This window comes from Thermochaetoides thermophila (assembly GCF_000221225.1).
Source record: "Thermochaetoides thermophila DSM 1495 unplaced genomic scaffold scf7180000011823, whole genome shotgun sequence".
Taxonomy (NCBI): domain Eukaryota; kingdom Fungi; phylum Ascomycota; class Sordariomycetes; order Sordariales; family Chaetomiaceae; genus Thermochaetoides; species Thermochaetoides thermophila.
In genome coordinates this window covers 560,045-579,987 of record NW_006383039.1, presented here as the reverse complement: position 1 = coordinate 579,987, position 19,943 = coordinate 560,045, and the positions used below count along the sequence as shown (strand labels likewise).

The 19,943-nt window shown below is 53.5% G+C and overlaps 4 protein-coding genes across 4 annotated transcripts; 3 read left to right on the top strand and 1 right to left on the bottom strand.

Moving 5' to 3' along the window:
• Positions 1-519: 519 nt before the first annotated feature.
• On the top strand, positions 520-2,065 carry CTHT_0074290 (uncharacterized protein; the record flags this gene model as incomplete). The annotated part of the gene is made up of 6 exons (XM_006697619.1): positions 520-729; positions 787-823; positions 881-957; positions 1,006-1,276; positions 1,331-1,436; positions 1,492-2,065. The coding sequence occupies 6 exons, from the start codon at positions 520-522 to the stop codon at positions 2,063-2,065; spliced, it is 1,275 nt and encodes a 424-aa protein (XP_006697682.1).
• A 319-nt stretch (positions 2,066-2,384) lies between these two features.
• Positions 2,385-6,503, bottom strand: CTHT_0074280 (uncharacterized protein; the record flags this gene model as incomplete). The annotated part of the gene is made up of 1 exon (XM_006697618.1): positions 2,385-6,503. One exon carries the CDS (start codon positions 6,501-6,503, stop codon positions 2,385-2,387), a length of 4,119 nt encoding a protein of 1,372 aa, XP_006697681.1.
• Positions 6,504-7,165: 662 nt separating this feature from the next.
• Positions 7,166-9,025, top strand: CTHT_0074270 (uncharacterized protein; the record flags this gene model as incomplete). Its single annotated transcript, XM_006697617.1, has 3 exons — positions 7,166-8,632; positions 8,920-8,952; positions 9,008-9,025. The coding sequence occupies 3 exons, from the start codon at positions 7,166-7,168 to the stop codon at positions 9,023-9,025; spliced, it is 1,518 nt and encodes a 505-aa protein (XP_006697680.1).
• Positions 9,026-11,649: 2,624 nt separating this feature from the next.
• CTHT_0074260 (putative sequence-specific DNA binding protein) lies at positions 11,650-13,615 on the top strand (the record flags this gene model as incomplete). Its single annotated transcript, XM_006697616.1, has 2 exons — positions 11,650-12,576; positions 12,665-13,615. 2 exons carry the CDS (start codon positions 11,650-11,652, stop codon positions 13,613-13,615), a joined length of 1,878 nt encoding a protein of 625 aa, XP_006697679.1.
• Between the last annotated feature and the right edge of the window lie 6,328 nt (positions 13,616-19,943).

The following is a 19,943-nucleotide window of genomic DNA, read 5'->3' as shown; positions in this document are numbered from 1 at the left end:
ACCTATAACTCATATACCGGCGCTAGCACCACCAGCATGCCGCGTTCCACTTCCCCGGACTTTTGGCCTTGTCTTCTCACACAAAATCCTTCCGAGCCGTTGGGTTGCATTGGCAGCCGTCTCGGCGTCTGGGATATGCAAGCTGAGCCAACAGCAACAGGCTCGCAAAAGTGCCCCGCTGAAGGAGCGGTCGGGCTACCGGCAGATTTCCTTGTATGCAGTATGACCTGACGGGGCAGCCCCCCCCGACTCTCGAGGCTGTAGAGGTGCGGCACAGGCCCCTCCCCCCTAATTGATTGGATGAGAGTTTTTGTTGCCACCACGGTCTGAATCTTACAAGTCCTCAGTTAACCTCTTAACCCCGAGACTGCGAAATCTTAATCCATAATTACTCTGAACTCGGTGCAACTTGTTTAGCGAGTGAAGCTGTCGAGTACACGGAGAGATATGCCTTCTCCCTGGTAAAATTGAGAATGCATGTGTTGCAATTGACAGAAACCTGCTCTGGAAGATATTGGAATGAGCGACACCGAGACTGTCCCAGAGAATGGGGCGCCCTGGCTATCAGCTCCTGAAGACATCCCTCACGACACTCGTCAGGTCAACATCATCGTTTCCGCCAGCGTCTGCTGGGTCATTGCTGCGTTCTTTGTCAGCCTGAGATTCTACACAAGAGGAGTCATTATCCATGTTCTCAGCTGGTCTGATTGGTGTATTTTACTGGCGTTGGTATGGAACATCGAAGAAGGGGGTTAAGGATAGAGCCACTGACGATCGCTTGCTCAGATCTTTGCTGGAGCGACATGTGCGGGACTAATAGACCGTGAGTATCCTCCCAACTCTGCTTTCCCTCCCCTTGCAAAGGCTAATGTCTTCCCAGAAGCTATTCATGGCTCCGGCCGACACGTCTGGGACCTTGATTCCACCGACACTGACGGCGCCATCGCGTGGTCGAGGGTATGTATCCCCCTCACCGTCTTCCCAACCCCTCTAACACCACCCCAGGCGGCCTGGTACAGTATTCTTTTTTACCATCTAACTCTCAGCTTCTCGAAGCTCTCCATTCTTTTGCTCTACATCCACATCTTCGCCTTCAAATGGGCGCGCAAAGCGGGCATCGTGCTGCTCGTCGTCGTACTGATCGTCAGCGTATACATGATGCTATGCACGTTCACGGCTTGCATCCCCTTGCATTCGTACTGGGATTTTCGTTACACAGGAAAGAAATACTGCCATCCGCAGTCGATTTGGTGGTCGAATACAGGGTTGCATATGGGTAAGTGGGTGCTTGATTGAGGACTGGTTGTTGCCTGATGGCTGACTTGGGAAGTCACGGACTTCTTGATCTTCATGCTGCCCATGCCGGTTGTCTGGACAATTAAACTGCCTCGCCGACAAAAAGTCATTCTCTCTTTTGTCTTCGGATTCGGCTTCTTGTAAGATCACCCTGATGTCATATACTGGCTGTGAAGTCACTAACCTCCCGTGCAGAGTCTGCTTCATCTCCATCCTTCGTCTCCTCAAGCTCATCAAGATGCACACCCGCCCCGACCCAGACTGGACATACTGGGCTGCCTCTCTCTCTTACCTCACCGCAGTCGAAGTCAATTCAGCAATTATCTGTGCTTCGGTCATGACACTCAAACCGCTCCTTGCCAAGTTCTGGCCCCGTCTGCTCAGCAGCAATCCCTACAGTGATTCCTCCTCCAACTCTGGCGGCGTACGTAATCGCTACCGCGGTTCAATCGGGCCCGGTGGCCCACCGACGATCGGGAGCAAGCCGTCCAAGGTGATGAGGTTGAGTCCCGTGGATGAGATGATGGTTAGTATTGAGCGGAGTGCTACAGGAGGGGGGAAGAAAGGAAGAGGTTATGTTGAGTTGGAAGATAATGGGAGTAGTACGTGGAATGTGGATGTGGAGCAACTTGAGCTGACAGAGAGGGGACGGACATCGGGAAATGCGGAGAGAGGGAATAGCAGGTTAAGTGTGAAACGGGGGAAAGTCAGGGTTGATAGAGAAGTGAAGATTGAGGTTGAGGTTGTGGCGCGGGGGGCGGCGTTATAAGGATTGATCGTTTTGCTGTTGGAGATGGGACTTGGTCGGGTTGGATGGATCATGCTGACTTTTTGGATTTTGGTTGTATTGGAAAGACTGGATTTTGTGTTTTCGTTGTTTATCGGAAGTAGCGATCTTGGGTATAACGAACACAGAATTTATTTGAACATCGCATTTGATTAGTATATTTCCAATATGAACGATGGTTAGATTACACCTCTATGTCAATTCTATCCCGCCATCTCAAGCGCTCTCCCTCTTTGACCTGTCTATGCAACCGACCCCAGCAACCGCGCTCCAAGATCCAAACAATAACCAAGAAATCCCCCTACTTCCTCTCATCTGCCACAAACTTCACACTCTTCCTCCTCTCCCTATCTCCCGATATCACATTTCTCCCCGGGCTCGAACTCAAAATACTCGTTCCAACCTTAGCCCCCTGCCCCACATACGACCCAGCACTCGCCAACGCCTCCCTCACTGTCTCAACCGCCCGACTCTGCGGCACATCATTTACATCACTCCTCACCAACGCACCCGTACCTGCCCCCGAACCACCACCGCTCGGCATCACCTTATCCCCACTCCTTTCCCCAGTATGATCCCCGCCTGCTTGGTCACCAACCACACTGCCCGCTCCACCGCCTACCCAACTGCTGCTGGGCGCGCCTACCTCGCTGGCGACAGCGCTGCCCCGGGCTAGTGCGCGTGAGGCTTCCCTCGTCACGCGGGAGATCTCTTCCCCACGAAGAAGGACAGCATCACCGTTTCTCCAGCGGGAAGGCAGGCAGGTGTGTCCACATCCATCGACTGGACAGCACCCGTCAGATGATTCAGCGCCGGGCGGATCTTCCAGATAGAGGTATGGCTCAGAGGAGGAGAAATCTGGGTCTAGTGCGGCATGCCATGCTTGGAGACAGGACGCGTGTCCACCATGGGAACAGCTGGGGCAGTAGAACCATGTTGTTAACTTTGGCTCATTTTCGTCGGTGGTTTGTTGCTGGGGTGTGAGGTTTGCCCAGTGCTTCGCAGGGATGTGTGTCGGCAACGGCGAGGCAGAGGCCATGGAAGGGGCGGTATCACGATGGCCGCATACAGCGCAGGGAGCCATTACTGAGCGGCAGCGGGCACATCTCCAGAGGGCATCGGGAGAAAGGTTCGGGTTCGAGCGATCAATATCGTGTGGCCGGTTGCAGGACGTACACAGAAAGCTGGCTTGCACCCCCTGCTGGGCGGGAGTAAGTACCGCGGGGTAGTTATCCCCCCAGGAGGATAGCGCACCGCCGGGCCAACCTTGCATGCACAACTTGCGGAGCAGGGCTGCTTCGACAAAGAGTTTCATGCCCATTAGGCGAGAATGGTGTTGTCGGAGGATGGCGGCTGCTTGGTGCTTGTTGATGACGTCGTCTGGGAGGAGGGGCTTAAGAAGGAGAATCATGGCTGAAGCATTGAGGGCTGAGGTTTTGGTTTCGAAGGCGAGGGCACGCGAGATGATGGTGTAGGGATGGAGGGGGGAGGAAGTGAGTGCTGACGAGGACGATGAGGTACGTGAAGAGTAGGGGTACGGAGGGTCGTCGGACCAGCAGAGGTAGTCGGTTTCGATGACGAAGGGGGATTTGTCGTGTTCGGGGCGGGTAGGGCTTGCCGGTTCAGGGATGCTATGTAGGATGGACGAGCCGCGTAAGTTGATGTCTGTTTGTGATGCATAGGGTGAGCCAAAAAGGTCGGTTGGTTGGCTGATGAGATGATGCTCGTCGGTATAGGAGGTAAAGCTTGTGAAGCCTGTCATGCCTGTCATAGTTGTCTCTGTCCGTTCCAGGGGAACCCGGGGCGGGACCGCTGTTTTGGTTTTCTCAGGAGATTGATTGGTTTTCTCATAACTCTTCAGTTCTTGAGCATGCGATTTCTGAAGCTCAGCGACAATGGCAGCCCTTGCAGCTTGCCCTTCTTCAACTTCTGACAACCCGGTAGGCCGTCTGCTCTGGTCAGAGATTGACCACGCATGCGAACCAACTTCTGAGTCTTGCCTTTGCTTGCGACTGATGTCTGGAGAGTTTTCAGAAGCTGATCTCGCCTCATCAGCTGCTTTCACTAGGAATTCAGTGTCGTAGAAGTCATATCCCTCAGTGCTCGCGTAAGTAGCTGCACTGTCATGACTAACGACAGACAGCGGCACCGAGTCGAGACGGCTGCGTAGCAGCTGGCGTGGGGGATATGCTGCCGGAGGAGGCAAAGTGAAGCTAGATGGCTCCCCAACAACAGACGCTGCCGACTCCCTGTCGGCCTCATCTGTCTGGCTACCAGCGGTGTCATTAGGGACTGGACGGACCATTGGGGTAGGCATGTTGGAGGTGCTCTCCTGCTCCGAGGGCAGCACCGATTTCGACTGAAGCGACTGATCGTACACAGCCAGATTGGACACTGGTTTCCGTGAAGCCACTAGGTCATCCTGAACCTTCTCAACGGACATCTCCGGAAGATTGTCATGGTCGGACAACCCCACAAGAGACTTTGGCTTAGCGGAGCTCTTTCGCCTCATTGAGTCTTGATTGCGATCCCTCCGACGCTCCAGGTGATACTGAGCACGCCGATGAAGCATCAAATCCACAGCGTAGGCGATAATGCGCCAGGTTTGGGCTAGCCTGAACTGTCTTACATGGGTGGCAGCCAGAGCATAGTGATCCAGGATCGTAGCAATGCGCTGTGGCAGTGGAGGACTGCCGGGACGACCTGGAAGATCCCGATACAGGGCTTCAAGGTAGTTCGCTGACAGGTACTCATACACTTCAGGACTGGCAGCTGCGGGTACATGGCCGACAGCCATGGCCTGCTGCGGTCTGTAGACACCCGTCGCTTTGATCGTCTGCTCGAGCGACATGACATCTTCCATGCTGGGGCCAGCTGGCGGTGTCGTACTGAGTGTGGTTGTGGAGCGGGTGCTAGGCCTGCGTCGTCGGCTGCTGCGGCGACGAGGCCCGATGAAGGTACCTATCGCGTCATCCTCAGAGTCGCTGCGACTGACACTGAAGCGCGGGGTTGTAGGACTGGAACTGTAAGAGGTCATGCTGGGCACGGAGGGCACCGATGCCGGGGGCACGGCGGCGTCGTGGTGCAAAATGTGTGGCCGGGGCCGTGGAGGCGGTGCCCGCTCGTCGAGAAGCATCATGACGTCGCCGCGCGGGGAGAAGGCCATGGTCGACACAGCCTGGCGGTCAATGACTTTGGGAGCGAAGGACACATCGCACTGGGCGAAGATGCCATCCTGACCTGCCGTCCACAAAAGGTACTGGTCGTGCCAGAGGATGGCGCATGGAGAGGCATCAAAGCGCTGAATCTCCTTGTAGGGCATAGTAGGACGGGCAAGATCCCAAACGTGCACGACGTTGATGCCGGAACGCTTCTGGCCGCTCTCGTCGTAGGACATGGCCAGTTGGGAGGTGCGCTTGCCCTGTGCCGTGGCGGACCATTGGCCGGGGCGCCAGGCCAGAGTGCCGGCCGGCGACGGCGTGGCGATGGTCCACTTGGGCTTCTGGCGCTTGTCCTGCTTGGACATGTCCCAGATGTAGCACCGGCTCTCCAGCCCCGCGCTGGCCAGATGGACGCCGTCGGGGTGCCAGGCCATGGCCGAGCAGGCCTTCTCGTGCGCGCTAATGCGCAAGATGGGCGCGTTCGGCTTGCGCATGTCCCACTTGATCACGTTACCCTGCTCCGTGGCGCAGGCAAAGAGGAAGCCATCGCGTGGGTTCCACTGGACATGACGCACGCCGTCAGCGTGGCACTTGAAGGCTTGCTTGGACCGAAAGGTCGCCCCCGTCTTGGTCTCGGTTCGCTGGCGCACGTCGAAGCAGCGAACTATGCCGTCCTGGCTGCCGGATAGCAGCCAGGTGCTGTGGTGTGGGTTGATGTCGAGAGCGTTGACCTGCCGTGAGTCTTCTCGCATCTGGACGCAGTCCACGGGGGCACCAGCGCCACAGGAGCCGACGGTGACGAGGTCGTACATGAATACCTTGCCCGTGGTGCACGCAGTGAAGAGCACCTGCTTGCCGCCGACCTCTCCCCACTTGACTGCCTTGACTGAAAGCTGGTCAGCAACCGACGTTGGATTATTGTTGCGCAGTGCAGGCTGGGCAACAAGGAGAGATCGCAGGTCGAGACCCTCGCGAACCGTCAGCCCCTCAACGGTGACTGTCTTCAGCACATGGCGTCCTCCCAAGATGGCAGAACGACCATCGGGGGAGCTATCGAGGCAGGCGATCGGCACGCCAGCAGCATAGACAGTATCCTGTGAGACAGCTGGGCGGTAGTTGGGAACGACAGGAGAGCTGGTAATGCCACCGGCGGCTGCTGTTGCTGCTGGACCTGCTCGTCCTCCCGAAGGGGGCGACCCATGAGATGTCAAGTCAGTATTCGACTTGCCCAGCAGCTTTCGCATTCCGATGCTGTACATGGTGGCGAGTCTATGTGGGTAATCGGGGCATCGACATCAAGCGATCGACATCCATGCGTATATCGGTCGCGTTATAGAGGTCGTGGCCTGGTCGTGGTTGTCGTTGTCGTGGTTGTCGTTATCGTGGTCGCGGGCAGAATCCAGGCTCAGGCTCATGGTGTCATAGTCCGTGCGATCTGTGTTCCCTCCCTTATCTCGGGGTCGTTGGGGTCGCGACACTGCAACCACTGTACAGTTGGGTCGATTCCCAGACGGTCGTGTTATCAGTGCAGAGCACGCATTGACGATTGCCGATGGTTGAGTGTGATGTGGTTAAGAGTCGGGTCGAATGAAGAGGGTTGGGGTTGAGAGTTGAGCTGCTGTCGCGCCCTTTCCACTCCCCAGGAGAGGTCTGGATCTTGCCCAGCAGCTGCGGTGGGGCTGTCTTGGCGCATGCTTGTGCGGGTCTAACACATGCTCTCAACTTGTTATCAATCTTGGCGCATACGGGGGATCAAGGCAGCGGAGAGATTTTGCAGGGTTGTAGGTTTTGGTGACCTTCAGCCTGTTCCAAGCCTGAACATCACCAACTTCAACTTCCACCTTCCATCAAACTGTCGTGTGTATCCCCTACAACTTCCAGAAGGACTCCAAATCTTACATACTACTAAACTGCAGACAAAATGGGTCATATGAATCCTGAGAGAGCGGCCATGATCAATGGCTGGAAGGACAGAGACAGGAACGACCGAAGCGACAGACATCGCGACAGGCCTCGAGACCGCGACATCACCGCTCCTCATTACGACTCGGCCAACCGCATCTCAAAGCCATCCCGTCAACCACAAAACAAGACGACTACTCCCGCCGCGACAGCAGCTGCGACTCGTTACCTTACTCAGGACGAACAAGCAGAGCAGTTCGTGGCTGAAGAGGACAAGTTCGTACTGAAGCAGGCCAAGAAGAAGGCCGACATCCGCATCCGCGAGAAGCGCGCAAAACCCATCGATTATTTGGCGTTTGCCCTGCGCTGGGTTGATCCAGACCGCGATGTGTTCGATGATGATGATGCCGACATCGATATCCCCATTCCCCATCCCGAGGCCGTCATCCGCGATCTGAACGAGTCCCAGCTCCAGGAATTGGATGAGGATATCCGATCGTACCATACACTCGAGGTCAATGAGCGCAACCGGAAATATTGGACAGCTTTGCTTGCCCTCTGCACTGACCGTCGAAAGAAGCTGAAGCCCTTACCACCCGAGGGCCGAGCTGTTAGCGCGGTCGCTCCTGAGGTCGACAGAATCCTTGCGCCGAAGACGCTGACCCAACTAGAGGCTCTGGAGATGCAAATCAGGGCGAAGCTTCAGTCCAATGAACCAATTGACACGGATTATTGGGAGGAGTTGCTGAAGAGCCTTCTCATTTACAAGGCTAAGGCCCAGCTGAAGGAGGTGTGCTCCGCCATCAAAGATGCCCGTGTTCAGCTGTTGCGCCTGCGGGACCCCGAACGGGCCAAAGAACTAGAAGGGTCAGATGGTTTCCTGGATGCTATTCCCACGGCAGGCAAGAGTTCATCCAAGGCTCTTGTCCCTGCTTCGAAAACAGGGGCCTCTTCGTCATCAGCTCCACCTCCCGGCACAGCTCGCTTTGCGTCAACCGGAAATGAAGACTTCTCTCAGGCATCTAAGGCACTGCTTGATCGTGAAGTAGCCCGCGGCGTGAGCGAAAACGAGGAGATCTTTACGGCCGAGGAGGCCGTGCCCGGCATCCCCAGGCCGATTTGGGCCGATAAGTACCGGCCGCGGAAGCCACGCTACTTCAACCGGGTGATCATGGGCTATGAGTGGAACAAGTACAACCAGACACACTACGACCACTCCAACCCGCCTCCAAAGGTCGTTCAGGGCTATCGGTTCAATATATTCTACCCTGACCTTATTGACAAAACCAAGGCTCCAACCTACAAGATTATCCGCGACGATGGCCGTAAAAAGGGCGAGTCTAACGCTCCAGCTGGTAAAGAAGACACTTGCCTCATCCGGTTCATCGCTGGTCCTCCTTACGAGGACATTGCCTTCCGCATCGTCGACCGCGAGTGGGATTACAGTGCTAAAAAGGAGCGTGGCTTTAAGAGCTGCTTCGACAAGGTACGTGGACCACCAAACCACGTGTTTTGCCCTCCATGTCCCCTCTTCGTCTCTTATGCCTTGTGTTCCGCGACGCTCTTCATTTCCTCATCCGCGGGGCATCATGGTAAGCCGGCTGGCAGCACGGGGGGCTGCATCAGTCGCCAGCCTGCGCCGTGACCCGCCCCATCCCCTCCCTGTCAGCTCCCGCCACTGGTCCGTCGCCATATTATGATGGCCTAAGAAGATCTGAGCGTTGAGAAGATACTAGGGAATAAGCCTAAAATGCTAATTGCTTTCGTCCTTAGGGTATCCTCCAGCTTCACTTTATGTTCAAGAAGGTATGTGCATGACTGAGCATGTCTCTCTGGAGACTGGATGCTAACATTTGTACAGATTTACTACCGCAAGTAAAGCATCCGTTGTCGTGAAACCAAGACTCTTCGCTGCCTTTGCCCCGCCTCGATCGTGGTCGACATTGATTATGCGGGATGCGTGGGGGTGGTCTCCTGCCAAGGTCGGCCCGTCCAGGCGACCTTGCCGTCGAGCTGGCCGTTGCGCACGTGTATGAGGGACGCCGATGCTGCATTGGTGTGCGCCGACTCTTCGCCGATCCCAAAGTCAGTAATGAGTTGAGCGTACAGAAGCATGCCCTAGCCCTTGTCGTGATACTATCTCTCCGACCTTGTCACCATCCCTCCATTATCTCCGCCAACGTGGGACCGCATCCTTCCCCTCACTCACATCAGGGGATGTCGCTTCCCGGTCCAGAACCTGAACGTGGAACGCAGGTCGTCCGCGCGCCACTAATTTCAGCTCATCTGGTCAGTCAGCAACGCAGTCTGCGAAACCATCGCTTTGTCTCTTTCGACTCAACACTTAGAAATGGCCTTGGTGGTTACCATATCGTGCCCCTGAATCACTGCTCATGGGCCCTGCCAAGCGGGGCGTTGTGTACGGAGGAGGAGCAATTCACTGGAACTTGGGGGTTTGGACCTCAACATGACTGAAACATGGCAACTTCCTTTCCAAAACCTTTTGCAGCAACCTCCTGTAGTTTCCCTCCGGCTTCTCCATCTCTCCACGCGTTTGAATGCATCATCACCGCGCTGCAGGAGTTGCCGGTGCTTGCCATGAGGGCAAGCAGATTGGCAGAGATTGGCGCAGACACAGGCATGGGCGGCTTCATGGAAATTGAGCAGGAGCTGCATTGTTTTCGCCAGGAGCTTCTAGAATGGAACACACGGGTTACTGCAAACCGAATCCGCTGCAGAAACTATGCCTTTTAGAAAGCTGCCATTATGCACCATGGAAATGTCCTGATGAGGCCCGTCGTCACATCATCATTGGACATGTTCGACCGGCCGCCCCGTCTTTTTGCTCACTTTTCCCAGGGCCCCTGGTTCGACCCCGTTGAGTGTCTCCCGTTAGTATGCACGCTTCCGATGCTTCCTTTACCCAGATATGATTTCCCTAGCTGGTGTCTGTTGCCCGGCTCGGCCGACCTGCTTCCCGTGGGCCGAATGGGCAGTCTTGACGCTCCCGACGACTCTCACAACAATGCCTGGATTACCAAGCAGTATGAGTAGGAGAAGCAGCAACCCTGGAATGGGCAATCTGCATTTGATAATAAGGTTGTTCAGCCAGGCGACCACTAACCACGACCCCGTCATCGCCCCCGGATTTGCTTCTGGCCGACTGAACGGCCACCGTGCCCAGCTCGGGCCCAGCAGTGGTCGTCGGCTGTCATTACCGGAATTTTTCGAGAAGTCACCCTTCGATCACATCTGCTGGTCAATTTTCGCTCAGTTATTCTCATCATCTCAGACGCGGTGCACTCTGTTGCATCTGCACCAGAGATCAGAGATGGTATGTGGGAATGTTGCTGCTCCCCTAAGGGTCACGGAAAGTACACAGTGTGTCACCGCCCTGGTCGTGACGCTGCGAAAGGCCCAGCTCTGCTCAGCCTGGCGATCCGGCCGCCACAGCGCCGAAGGGGTCTTTGTGCAAACCAAACCCAACTCAAGCATTTCCAGTTTTAGCACACCCAACTCACAGAATAGACACACACCTAGACCTAGGTAGACACAGGCACACATGCACTCCCCAGACTGACACACGCGCTCCTAGAAGACGCAGCCTCATAGTTCACTCTTTAATGCTTCTCTATCCTCACTACACTCTCCATTCTTAACAACGTCTTTTCTCTGCTACACAGGATGGACTTCCTAGGTAATCTTGTACAGATTACGCTGTTCTCCTAACGGCCTCCATACCCAATCCTGCTCCCTCAAGACTACTGTTGTACTGGTACTTTTACCAGAGAACACAATGATCTGCCTAAGCAGTGCCCTGTTCACCTTGCCATACTGTCCTCTCCGCAATCAAGGTGATGCAGACCAGCAGAGAACACCTGCCAGGGCTGTCAACTGGGGTAAGGTTGGCTAATGATGTTGGTTAGCTCTTGAGGGAGGAGTGCCAAACAAGCGCGCTGACAAGCTTAACCTTGCAACCTTCTCCCGCGGATTCTACCGGTAGCCCATACCGGAAAGCCCCTGTGAGGATCGCCGTTGTATGTACATCCAGCCAGCCTGCCTGCGTCTGCCCCATCAACACGGGGTAGCTCCTATCCGAAGGTCGAGAGGTACCTTGTACCTGTAGAGCCCTCCTCCCGCCACCCCCCTTTTCCCACCCCCGGCCCCAGTCACCTTCATCGCTCTATCCGACCTCAGATCGTCCATAATACCCTTGCCGCCCTTGGCCCTATGGTCACCAACCGATCTACCTCTCAACTGTTCCAGTCTCACTGCTGTGCTCCATATCAGGCTCATATCCCCCCCTCTCCTCTCTTTCCTCTGTCTTGAACCGACCGGTCTTAGACTGTCTGTCTCTTAATCCTCGGCCTATCTCACATACTACCCGAACATCTTCTTTCACCTGCTCGGCCCGACGCATCCTGTGTCGTCGACTCCCCAAGATCAAAGACAAAGCCTCAGTATTTACCGGATCCTTCCCATTCTAAGGGAGAGATCGCTACAATGGTCAGCATCGAGGCTTCAAACGCCTCCCCTCCTCGCCAGGTCTCTCAAACCAGCGCTCCCACGGATCCCACAACCACCGTGGCAACAACAACAGGCGAACAGATCATGGCTACAGCCGATATGGAGTCCCTTCAGAGTCACAACAGCCAAGTGATGCGATCCTATCTCTCCAGTCACTCCGCGGCCCAGTCCTCGGAGCCTATCTGGAGCGTTTGCTTCGAACAACAACAAGCAAACTCCTCTACAGATGACTGTGACAATTACGCCCTGCACAGCTCGCCTGTCATGAGCAGCCTCAACCCAGCTACAGACAGGACCTCAGCCCAGTCGTCCCCTCGCACTTGGACCACGTCACCGGAGCAGTGCAATGCCATAAACTGGGAGCCTGCGCCGGAGTATACTACTCTGGATCCCCAGTTTAGTTATAGACCCACGTCCTATCCCAGTCGGGTACCTTTAGTTACATCAGAAGAATTTCATGACATTGGACGGAGCCACATTGAGACGTACCCAGCTGGGTATTACCACAACTCGCCCATGGATGGCGCTCCTCCAACGCCCATGTCGCCTTGCAGCTCAACGCTAGATCTCACTGCCCCAGATAGCATTCCGAGCCCTCCGGAGACGGCAGAGGACTCAGACTCTCGGCCTGCGTCGAAGGATAAAATTATCTCTAGCAACAGCAAGTCGGGGCACAAAAAGAACCAAAGCGGTGACATCAAGAACGGCTCGTCCACCGATGGGAGTGGAAAGAAGGAAGATGAACCGTATGCCCAGCTCATCTACAAGGCTTTCCTGAGCACCCCCCGGCACGCAATGACCCTGCAGGAGATCTACCAGTGGTTCCGGGAAAACACGGACAAGGGTAAGGATGACAGCAAGGGTTGGCAGAATAGTATTCGGCATAACCTTAGCATGAACATGGTACGGTTGAACCAAACCCCCCCCCCTCTCTCTCTCTCTCTCTTCTTTTCTTTTCCTTCTGCGACGACTACAACTGACGACACCCAAGGCCTTCACAAAACGTGAACGCCGACTCAGCACCAGCGAAGACAGCAAGGACGGAAAGGACAGTGCGAGTGCCAAAAAATCCACTGAATGGTACCTCGAACCCTGGGCCGTCGAGCAAGGTGTGCAAAGCACGACCCGCTATAGAAAGAGCAATGCCTCACGCCGCAATGCAACACTATCCTCGACAGCATCCCGCTCCCATCACCATCATAGCAGTATCTACAGACACCATGCCTATCTTAGCACCCATCCCGGATCAAGAAAAGTCGTCGCGGCCACGGCCGCTACGGCGGGTCTCTTGGCGGCTGGAAGCTTGGGCACAAGTACAAGGCTCCGCGGTAGCTCCCCCCGGTCGACCCCGCTGCGCAGTAACAGTACTAGCGCTGGCTCCCTCGCCGCCACCGCCTATCATCACCAGCTACAGCAAATCCAGCACCAGCAGACGCAGCGGTATTATCAGTTGCTGCAACAGCAACATCAATTGAATGCAGTCCACCCGGTATATGTAACTAGAGCTGCCGCCGCGGCGGGGTATTTTACACGCCATGATTACGAACATCAACATCACCATGAAACATATCACCAACAAGCGCATCAACAACATCAACAATACCCCACCGATCCACAGCTCTTCCCTGCTACTCCAGGCCCATTGACCCCCGAGCCCTCAGCGTTTGGGGGCGATGGGATGCTTGCTATGGCCGATATTCAGGCCGCAAGTATCAATGCCAGTGGCATCGTTACCACCACTGTCACGACGCAGGGCCTGCCTGCGACGCCGTCGCCTTCGCCTTACCATCCACTGATGTACGAAGGGTATGCTTCCGAACATCGGGTGGCGGAGCCGTGGACAGCAGCGGTCACGTCACAATCTACTCAGGCATTGGCGGCGGTGGTTACCTGTGAAGCGGATACAACGAACGGGACGACAGTTACTACGGGGGGTTACTGAGGGGCGGTAACTTACATGCAACTCCATACTGCAATTTCCATGATAATATTTTTCGGTGGTACTGCTTGGGTTGTACGATGATCTTCTCTTTCTCTTTTCGTTTTGGTCATGAATGTCTTACTTATCTACTTACTGGTATGGGACATTCTTTAGTACTTACAGACAGGTGTTGAAGGCACGATGGTCGAGATGGGATAGCGAGTTTTCCATTTGTTTTTCTTCGGGTAGGGCGGCTGTGTACGGTACATACTTCTTTACTGCACTGCGGGGGATAGGTAGATACCACTTAAACAATTCAGGCCGGCAGCCAGTGATTTAGCATTGCTACTGCTACCTCATCTTACTCTGCGCCCTAGTCTTGTTCCTCCAACAGTGATGGTAGGTATTGTAGGCACTGTCCTACATGTCATTCGTCAATCTATCACTTAGCGCAACCTTAGCTCCCATACATCTCCCATACATACGGTTGGACGTCGGTGCTGACACGTGACTGCAACGACAGTTCTGTCAAACTCAATACCCTTGCCGAGCTATTTTGCATTTCACTAATGCGCTTGTTTTTTTTTTTTTCATCAATCTTTAACCCGATATTCAGGAATGGAAAGATCCGGTCACAATGCCGATGACAATGACGGTGCTACCCAGTGGGAGCTGTCAACCTGTAAGGCAACGAGGCAGGGTAGGAAAGTTAAGGTTCGAGACATTGACATCACCGCCTGAAACAAGGCTACGTCTTCCTTCTCTCCTGTCCACACAGCTTTTTTTGATGCGGCTCTCCTTTCCAATTGCCAAATTGGAATCGTAGCATTTCTGCATGAAAGCCCTAAGCCCTACCTTATTGTCTGCCTTGGTTTACCTAGATGTACGCTACCAGTTGTTTCGGTTCGTGAGGTATCATTGTCTGCAGGTAGCCAACAAAGGCCCGTCTCTGCTTCCACGTGGTCGAGAGCGGTGAGGGTCTTGGGCCAGTAAGGTTGAAGTGGCTTACATAGGGAAGATGGTCTCTTGCGGAGAGATGAAGAGGCTTGGGAGGGCACCCTTGTTGTCTTTTTGTGCCTTCCGTTCCGATTTATGATAAGGATTACTAGGTAACTTACGTGATGACAGCCAAGATCCCGGATTTTGTCGAGACAGGTTTATTGGATGCAGGTCATCTACCACCACCTATTCCGCATCAGCCACACGGCTGTCAAATCCCAATCCTCTACAGTCTAAAGCACGTTAAGGGGTAATGGCATCAAATGGAATGTGAGCCAAATCACGGTAGGTGCGCAAGACAAGTTAGGTTGGTTGAGGTGGAAGCGAATAAAGGGCAGGCCGTCGCCAAGCAAGACACGACGGAACACTGCCACAATTAAAGGATAAAGGTGAATTGAAAACTAGAGTAGATATCTCAAGTGAAGGTCCCCTCAATACCTTTGTCGCAAGCCCTATCATGCGACGGCACAGTGTCCATGAAGCGCTTGTTGAGCCAATCGCAGCGCTTCAGGCCTCCCAGGCCAAGGTGAGAGACGCGGCTGCTGGGTGCTGAGAGCAACCAACGCTCGGCAACGTCCGGGGTCAAGGTCAGACAGAGCTCGGGCCGAAACATGTCGGGTGCCGGTCCCGAAGGGGCTTCCTGTAGGTTGTGCCCATCACGATTTCGCTTGTAACGCCCGTAGTATTCAAATTGTTCAGTTTCTAGTAGTGCTCGAGCTTGTGGGTTGTAATCAATACGATACATGCATACATCAGAAAACTGAGGAATTCGACTGGATTGGGGGGGAAAGGATGGATCTGCGTAGTGTAAGTAGGTACTAGCACGAGAAATGATCACGCACTGGGTGCACGTGCGGTAAAGTTGTAAAACCGATAATCTCCATGTTCTGGTTGATGGAGGGGAGATGTGAGATCAACGCTGATACTCGCTTCATTTGTGACTCGCAACACCCAGCCCAGCCTTTACAAATTGCTTTGTCGAGAGTGTCTCTCGTACGGCAGGCCTTGGAGAGGAACAAAGACCTTACCTATCAGATAATCAGGCCTTCACCTTCCCTCCATCACAGGCCTGTCATGCCCAGAGAGGAAGGGTACTGGAAATGTTCCATGCAGGTCCCGCATCCCACCCGTCGTGTCGCTAGCCTCCATGGCTGAGCGCAGCACATCATATGTACCCCAAAGCGGTCGAGTTGCAGATTGACTACCGCAGGACCAATGATGCGGGCATAGGCGAGCAGAACGTTAGTAGTTTAACCCTAGTGTTAATGTGTGCTGGTACTGTTGTCTCGGTGAGCTGGCCTATTCCTGTAGCAGTAGGTTTCGGCGCCCAAGACCTTGGAAACTTCCTTGCTGTATGAATGAAGCAAGGCCTAGGCATTCGGGTGCAGCCTCTGCAGAGTGCTAGTACAATTGCAGCCCGCATGAAAACAAGGATGCGTAGTCGAACAGCGACACTGCTGAACAGTTGCACGACACAACCTGTGCTAGCTGCCAAGGGACTAGACATGTTATGCATGGAGATCGTCCATGTTCTGTCAACATGTCTGCTGCTCCCCGCTGTGTAACAAGCGAATGTGTTTCGGCCTCAGGCTGTTGACAAATACCGGGTCAGAGGTAGGGTTTGTGCGACGGGCTAGTGGTAATGGAGGGCATTGGGAGATATGGTGATGTTTCGGAGGACTATGCCAATGATACAAGACTGAAGTCTCCGGGTTAGACTGGGGCACGGGGCATGCCTGGGGTGGCACCTCATAGCCCCTAATGTATCACACTCATACAGATGTTATGTATAGCATATCACTCTTTGTTTCCTAGATGGTTGTTTAGTGGAATTATTGACTAATTATTTGCTATGGACCTTATTGTAAAAGTTGACTATCACATCATAACGGGAGCTTCATACTTCATCCATCATTGAATATGGTCGATCGCAGTGTATATATCGATGGTTGGAGATTTCCTGCGTTTTCTACTGACAAACTGTGTCTATCTCGAATACATTGATTCGTTAGCGTTGATGACCCTAGCCTACCGTATCACCTCATAAAGTCCCCGGCTCCTTTTGTACGCACTCCAGTGGTTGCGTGTCTACTCCGCGCTTCAGAAAGACGCTGTACAACGCCCTCTGCAGCTGCAAATCGGGCCGCGCCCTTGGACCTCGTAAGCTCCGTCTGTAGCAGTTTCTGAGCATTTCTTTGTTGTTTGACAATCCTGGCAGCAATCTTTAACAAGATCAAATTTATCACAAAAAGCATACCCACATCAACTTGCGAAAGCCACCTGCAGGGCAGAATTCGGCAGAGACAAGATCAGCACCTCTTCGTCAGCATTGCTCGCCCAATCAGACCGGTGATGCTAAGTAAGGGTGGGGGGAGTCTAGAAGGCTTCTATGAAGGCTGTCACGGAGTTTCCGACGCCACAAAGCCAGGGCTTTTTTTTTTAGTTCAACGGCTCCGTGGGCTGAGTCAATCGTGTGCAAGTAAGTGTGGTCGCCGATAGTTACCGATTGAGAGATGCCGATAAGATCTGCAGGATACGACGGGTTAGTATAGACAGTGTAATGAGGGGGAATCTCGCAGAGATAAGGAGTTGCGGTGGATCTGATGGGACTTTGTGACGGGCATTCGATTAGGATGGTCAAGCCGCTGTGACTGCCACCAACTCTACCTTGAGCTTATCGAAGGTCACCTGAGCACGAACTAACCTTCCTAAAACGTCGCTACTGTAGCTGCGTCGAAGAATTTCCATTACGCCATACAAGGAAGGGACTGTTGGCTCGAAGCGCACCAGAGCTCTGGTTTATCACAAATTAATTGCATTCTAGGGTAGTCGGGACCTCATCACTGTTAAGCGCCGGCTCTGCGCACGTTCACAACGTGCCCGCGGCGTGACGGCGTCAAGTTCGTTAGCTGTTATTCTGTCCCAAGCAGGTGGGAGAAGAGATCACAACTTAAACCTTGCAAATGTTCCCAACCTGGGTCTCAGAACTAGCATACGCACCCCCAGAACCAGCTGTAAGGTCCCGATCCAAGATATTCTGGGCAACTTTCCCATTTTGGTCTTTTATGTCTCAGCCCAGCGGTTGGAGAGCTTCATGATGGCAGAGATTCAGGGGTATTATGCCTTGTCCACACAGTGTTGAATACCGTCGTTGGCTTGGCGGACTCCAAGGACATCATTGGTTACCAGTCTGTCGGGTCACCCGCTGGTTCATGTGGGGTTAAACCGGGAACTGATCAAAAAGGTACAGCTTCAAAATGCGTCCCGATCACAGGTTCCTGGTCGAAAAGACCGTATCCAAAACCGAGACTGCCAAGATTGCGTTGGTGACGTGCTTTTTGAGGGCCTTGGCATCGATGCATTCAATGCTGCACATCGCTGATTTTCAAAAAAGTCAGACCACTCGAGGGTAATAGTTATCGGTGGCATTACTCTAACCTTCCATCCCCTACAGTATGGGCCCGCTGTTATTGAGAGGCAAGCAATCACTGGCTCAGCGTTCTTTAAGCTTAACAGAGTGTGTGGATCACAGCCTGGTGACCGCAGCTTTGAAATCCTCTCCGCACTTTCGTCTGGTCAGTTGGAAGCCCTAGGTCATTGCAGATCTGGGTTGGTCCATATCCAACAGTTAACGGGATTTCCTTTCTCTAATGGCGATCTTTTTGGGAGCGTAACCAGCTGATTGTCTTGAGCCTCTATGAAGGGAGACCTCTCTATTCGGCATTCCGAAATACGAATCCTTCATCAGCTACTTCCTTGAGAGCAAAAAGTGTCGGGAGCCCGCAACGCGCTGTAAGCTCACGAAAGTGAAGAGCTCTTCTTGGTCCTCGGAGACTTCACCCATTATCACCAACAAAGCGGACAACATTTCCTTCGGAAGACCGACATTCACCTTTGTTTCCATGTTGCCAGGCTGATCAGCACTTGATGGCATGATCCAATCGGCAGCTACTTCATGATTTGGAAGAAAACTATCCGACCTGGGACTCATACTGTCTCCGCAGCACGCACAGATTACGCAACTCCATCCCCTAGTTTTAGCAGCGGCTTTTCTTTTCCGTCGGCTATTGTTTCTAATCCTAGTCGGATGCATCGCGTTTAGCATCGTCCCCAGCTCTCTTCTTGCAGACGATGGCGCCTATCGCTCATTTTATGTCACCTGAACGTCAATGTGTTTACTTTACTGCCCCCAATAGATACGGCTTAGGATTCTCAAAGCTGACAGTCTTGTAACCAATTGTGCGATGCCCACTGTCTGAATGTTGGGCTTCAAGTTTACCTAGTTGACGCATTTGATGATAGGAATGACACCAGGAGCTAGGACGCAGAGGCTTTGAACTAGACGAATCCGGCTTGATGCAGTATGCACATATATTATAAGAATTCTGAGAAAGACATCGGGGTCAGTCTTTGTTGGTTGATATGTTCCTGCATTTCTGTCGTCCTAGTGGCTGTGCAGCAGCTGTACTGCACGACCTAACTTTGCCCTATGACCACAAGCAGACTCGAGCTCTGCACCACTCGGCTTCCTATTCCTAATGATGCCACTGCCACCCATCATGCGAGAGCCCTACATTGAAGCATCTAGGTATTCTAACTTGTGGATTGCCAGCGGCAGCCTTTGCCCGCCCCCTTATCTTGTAGGGGACTGTGATAGGACAGAGCGGGGTTAAAGTCGGCGTTGCAATAACGAACGGTCATGTGGAACTGTGGTACAGAGTACCATCTTTCCGTGAGGTGGGGGAGAATCTGATATATCATCTTTCCGGGACTTGGCGAGCTAAGCAGCGATCTCCCACCTGCTAATGCCAATGCTGAACGGTCGAGTCCCCGCCCTCACATCTGAGATGGTGTTGAGATCGGATCAGATTGTAAAGAAATGCCAATGACTAGCAATTGAGATAATAAGTCGGAGCGGCAAAAGGGGAAAATCTAACCCATCACAATACGAACTCATCAACTATCATCGTATTCTCAGCAGGTGGTCTAGACAAAGCCATTGCGATCCTTTTGCCAAGCACTCAACCCCGATCCAACCCGTGCAACAGAGTGAGACATCTCAGTAAATGACCTATTATTGCGCAGCCCTCACACTGTCTACCAGGCTCGCCGACAGTTCCAAGTCTTGGAAATGGCCACAGTAATCTCTAACTCGTCATTAACACTTCATATTGTTCTTTCTCATTAGGAACATGAATTTTCCGTCGAAGAAGCTGCACCACCTATGGCGGCTGATTTTACGTTAGCCACCATCCAGGTTCCTAGCCGCCCAGGTGAGCACCCATCCATGATGCTGCGCCGCACACTGGAATTCTCGGCCCGTGTCTCATTTCGAGTACCGTTGCAGGAC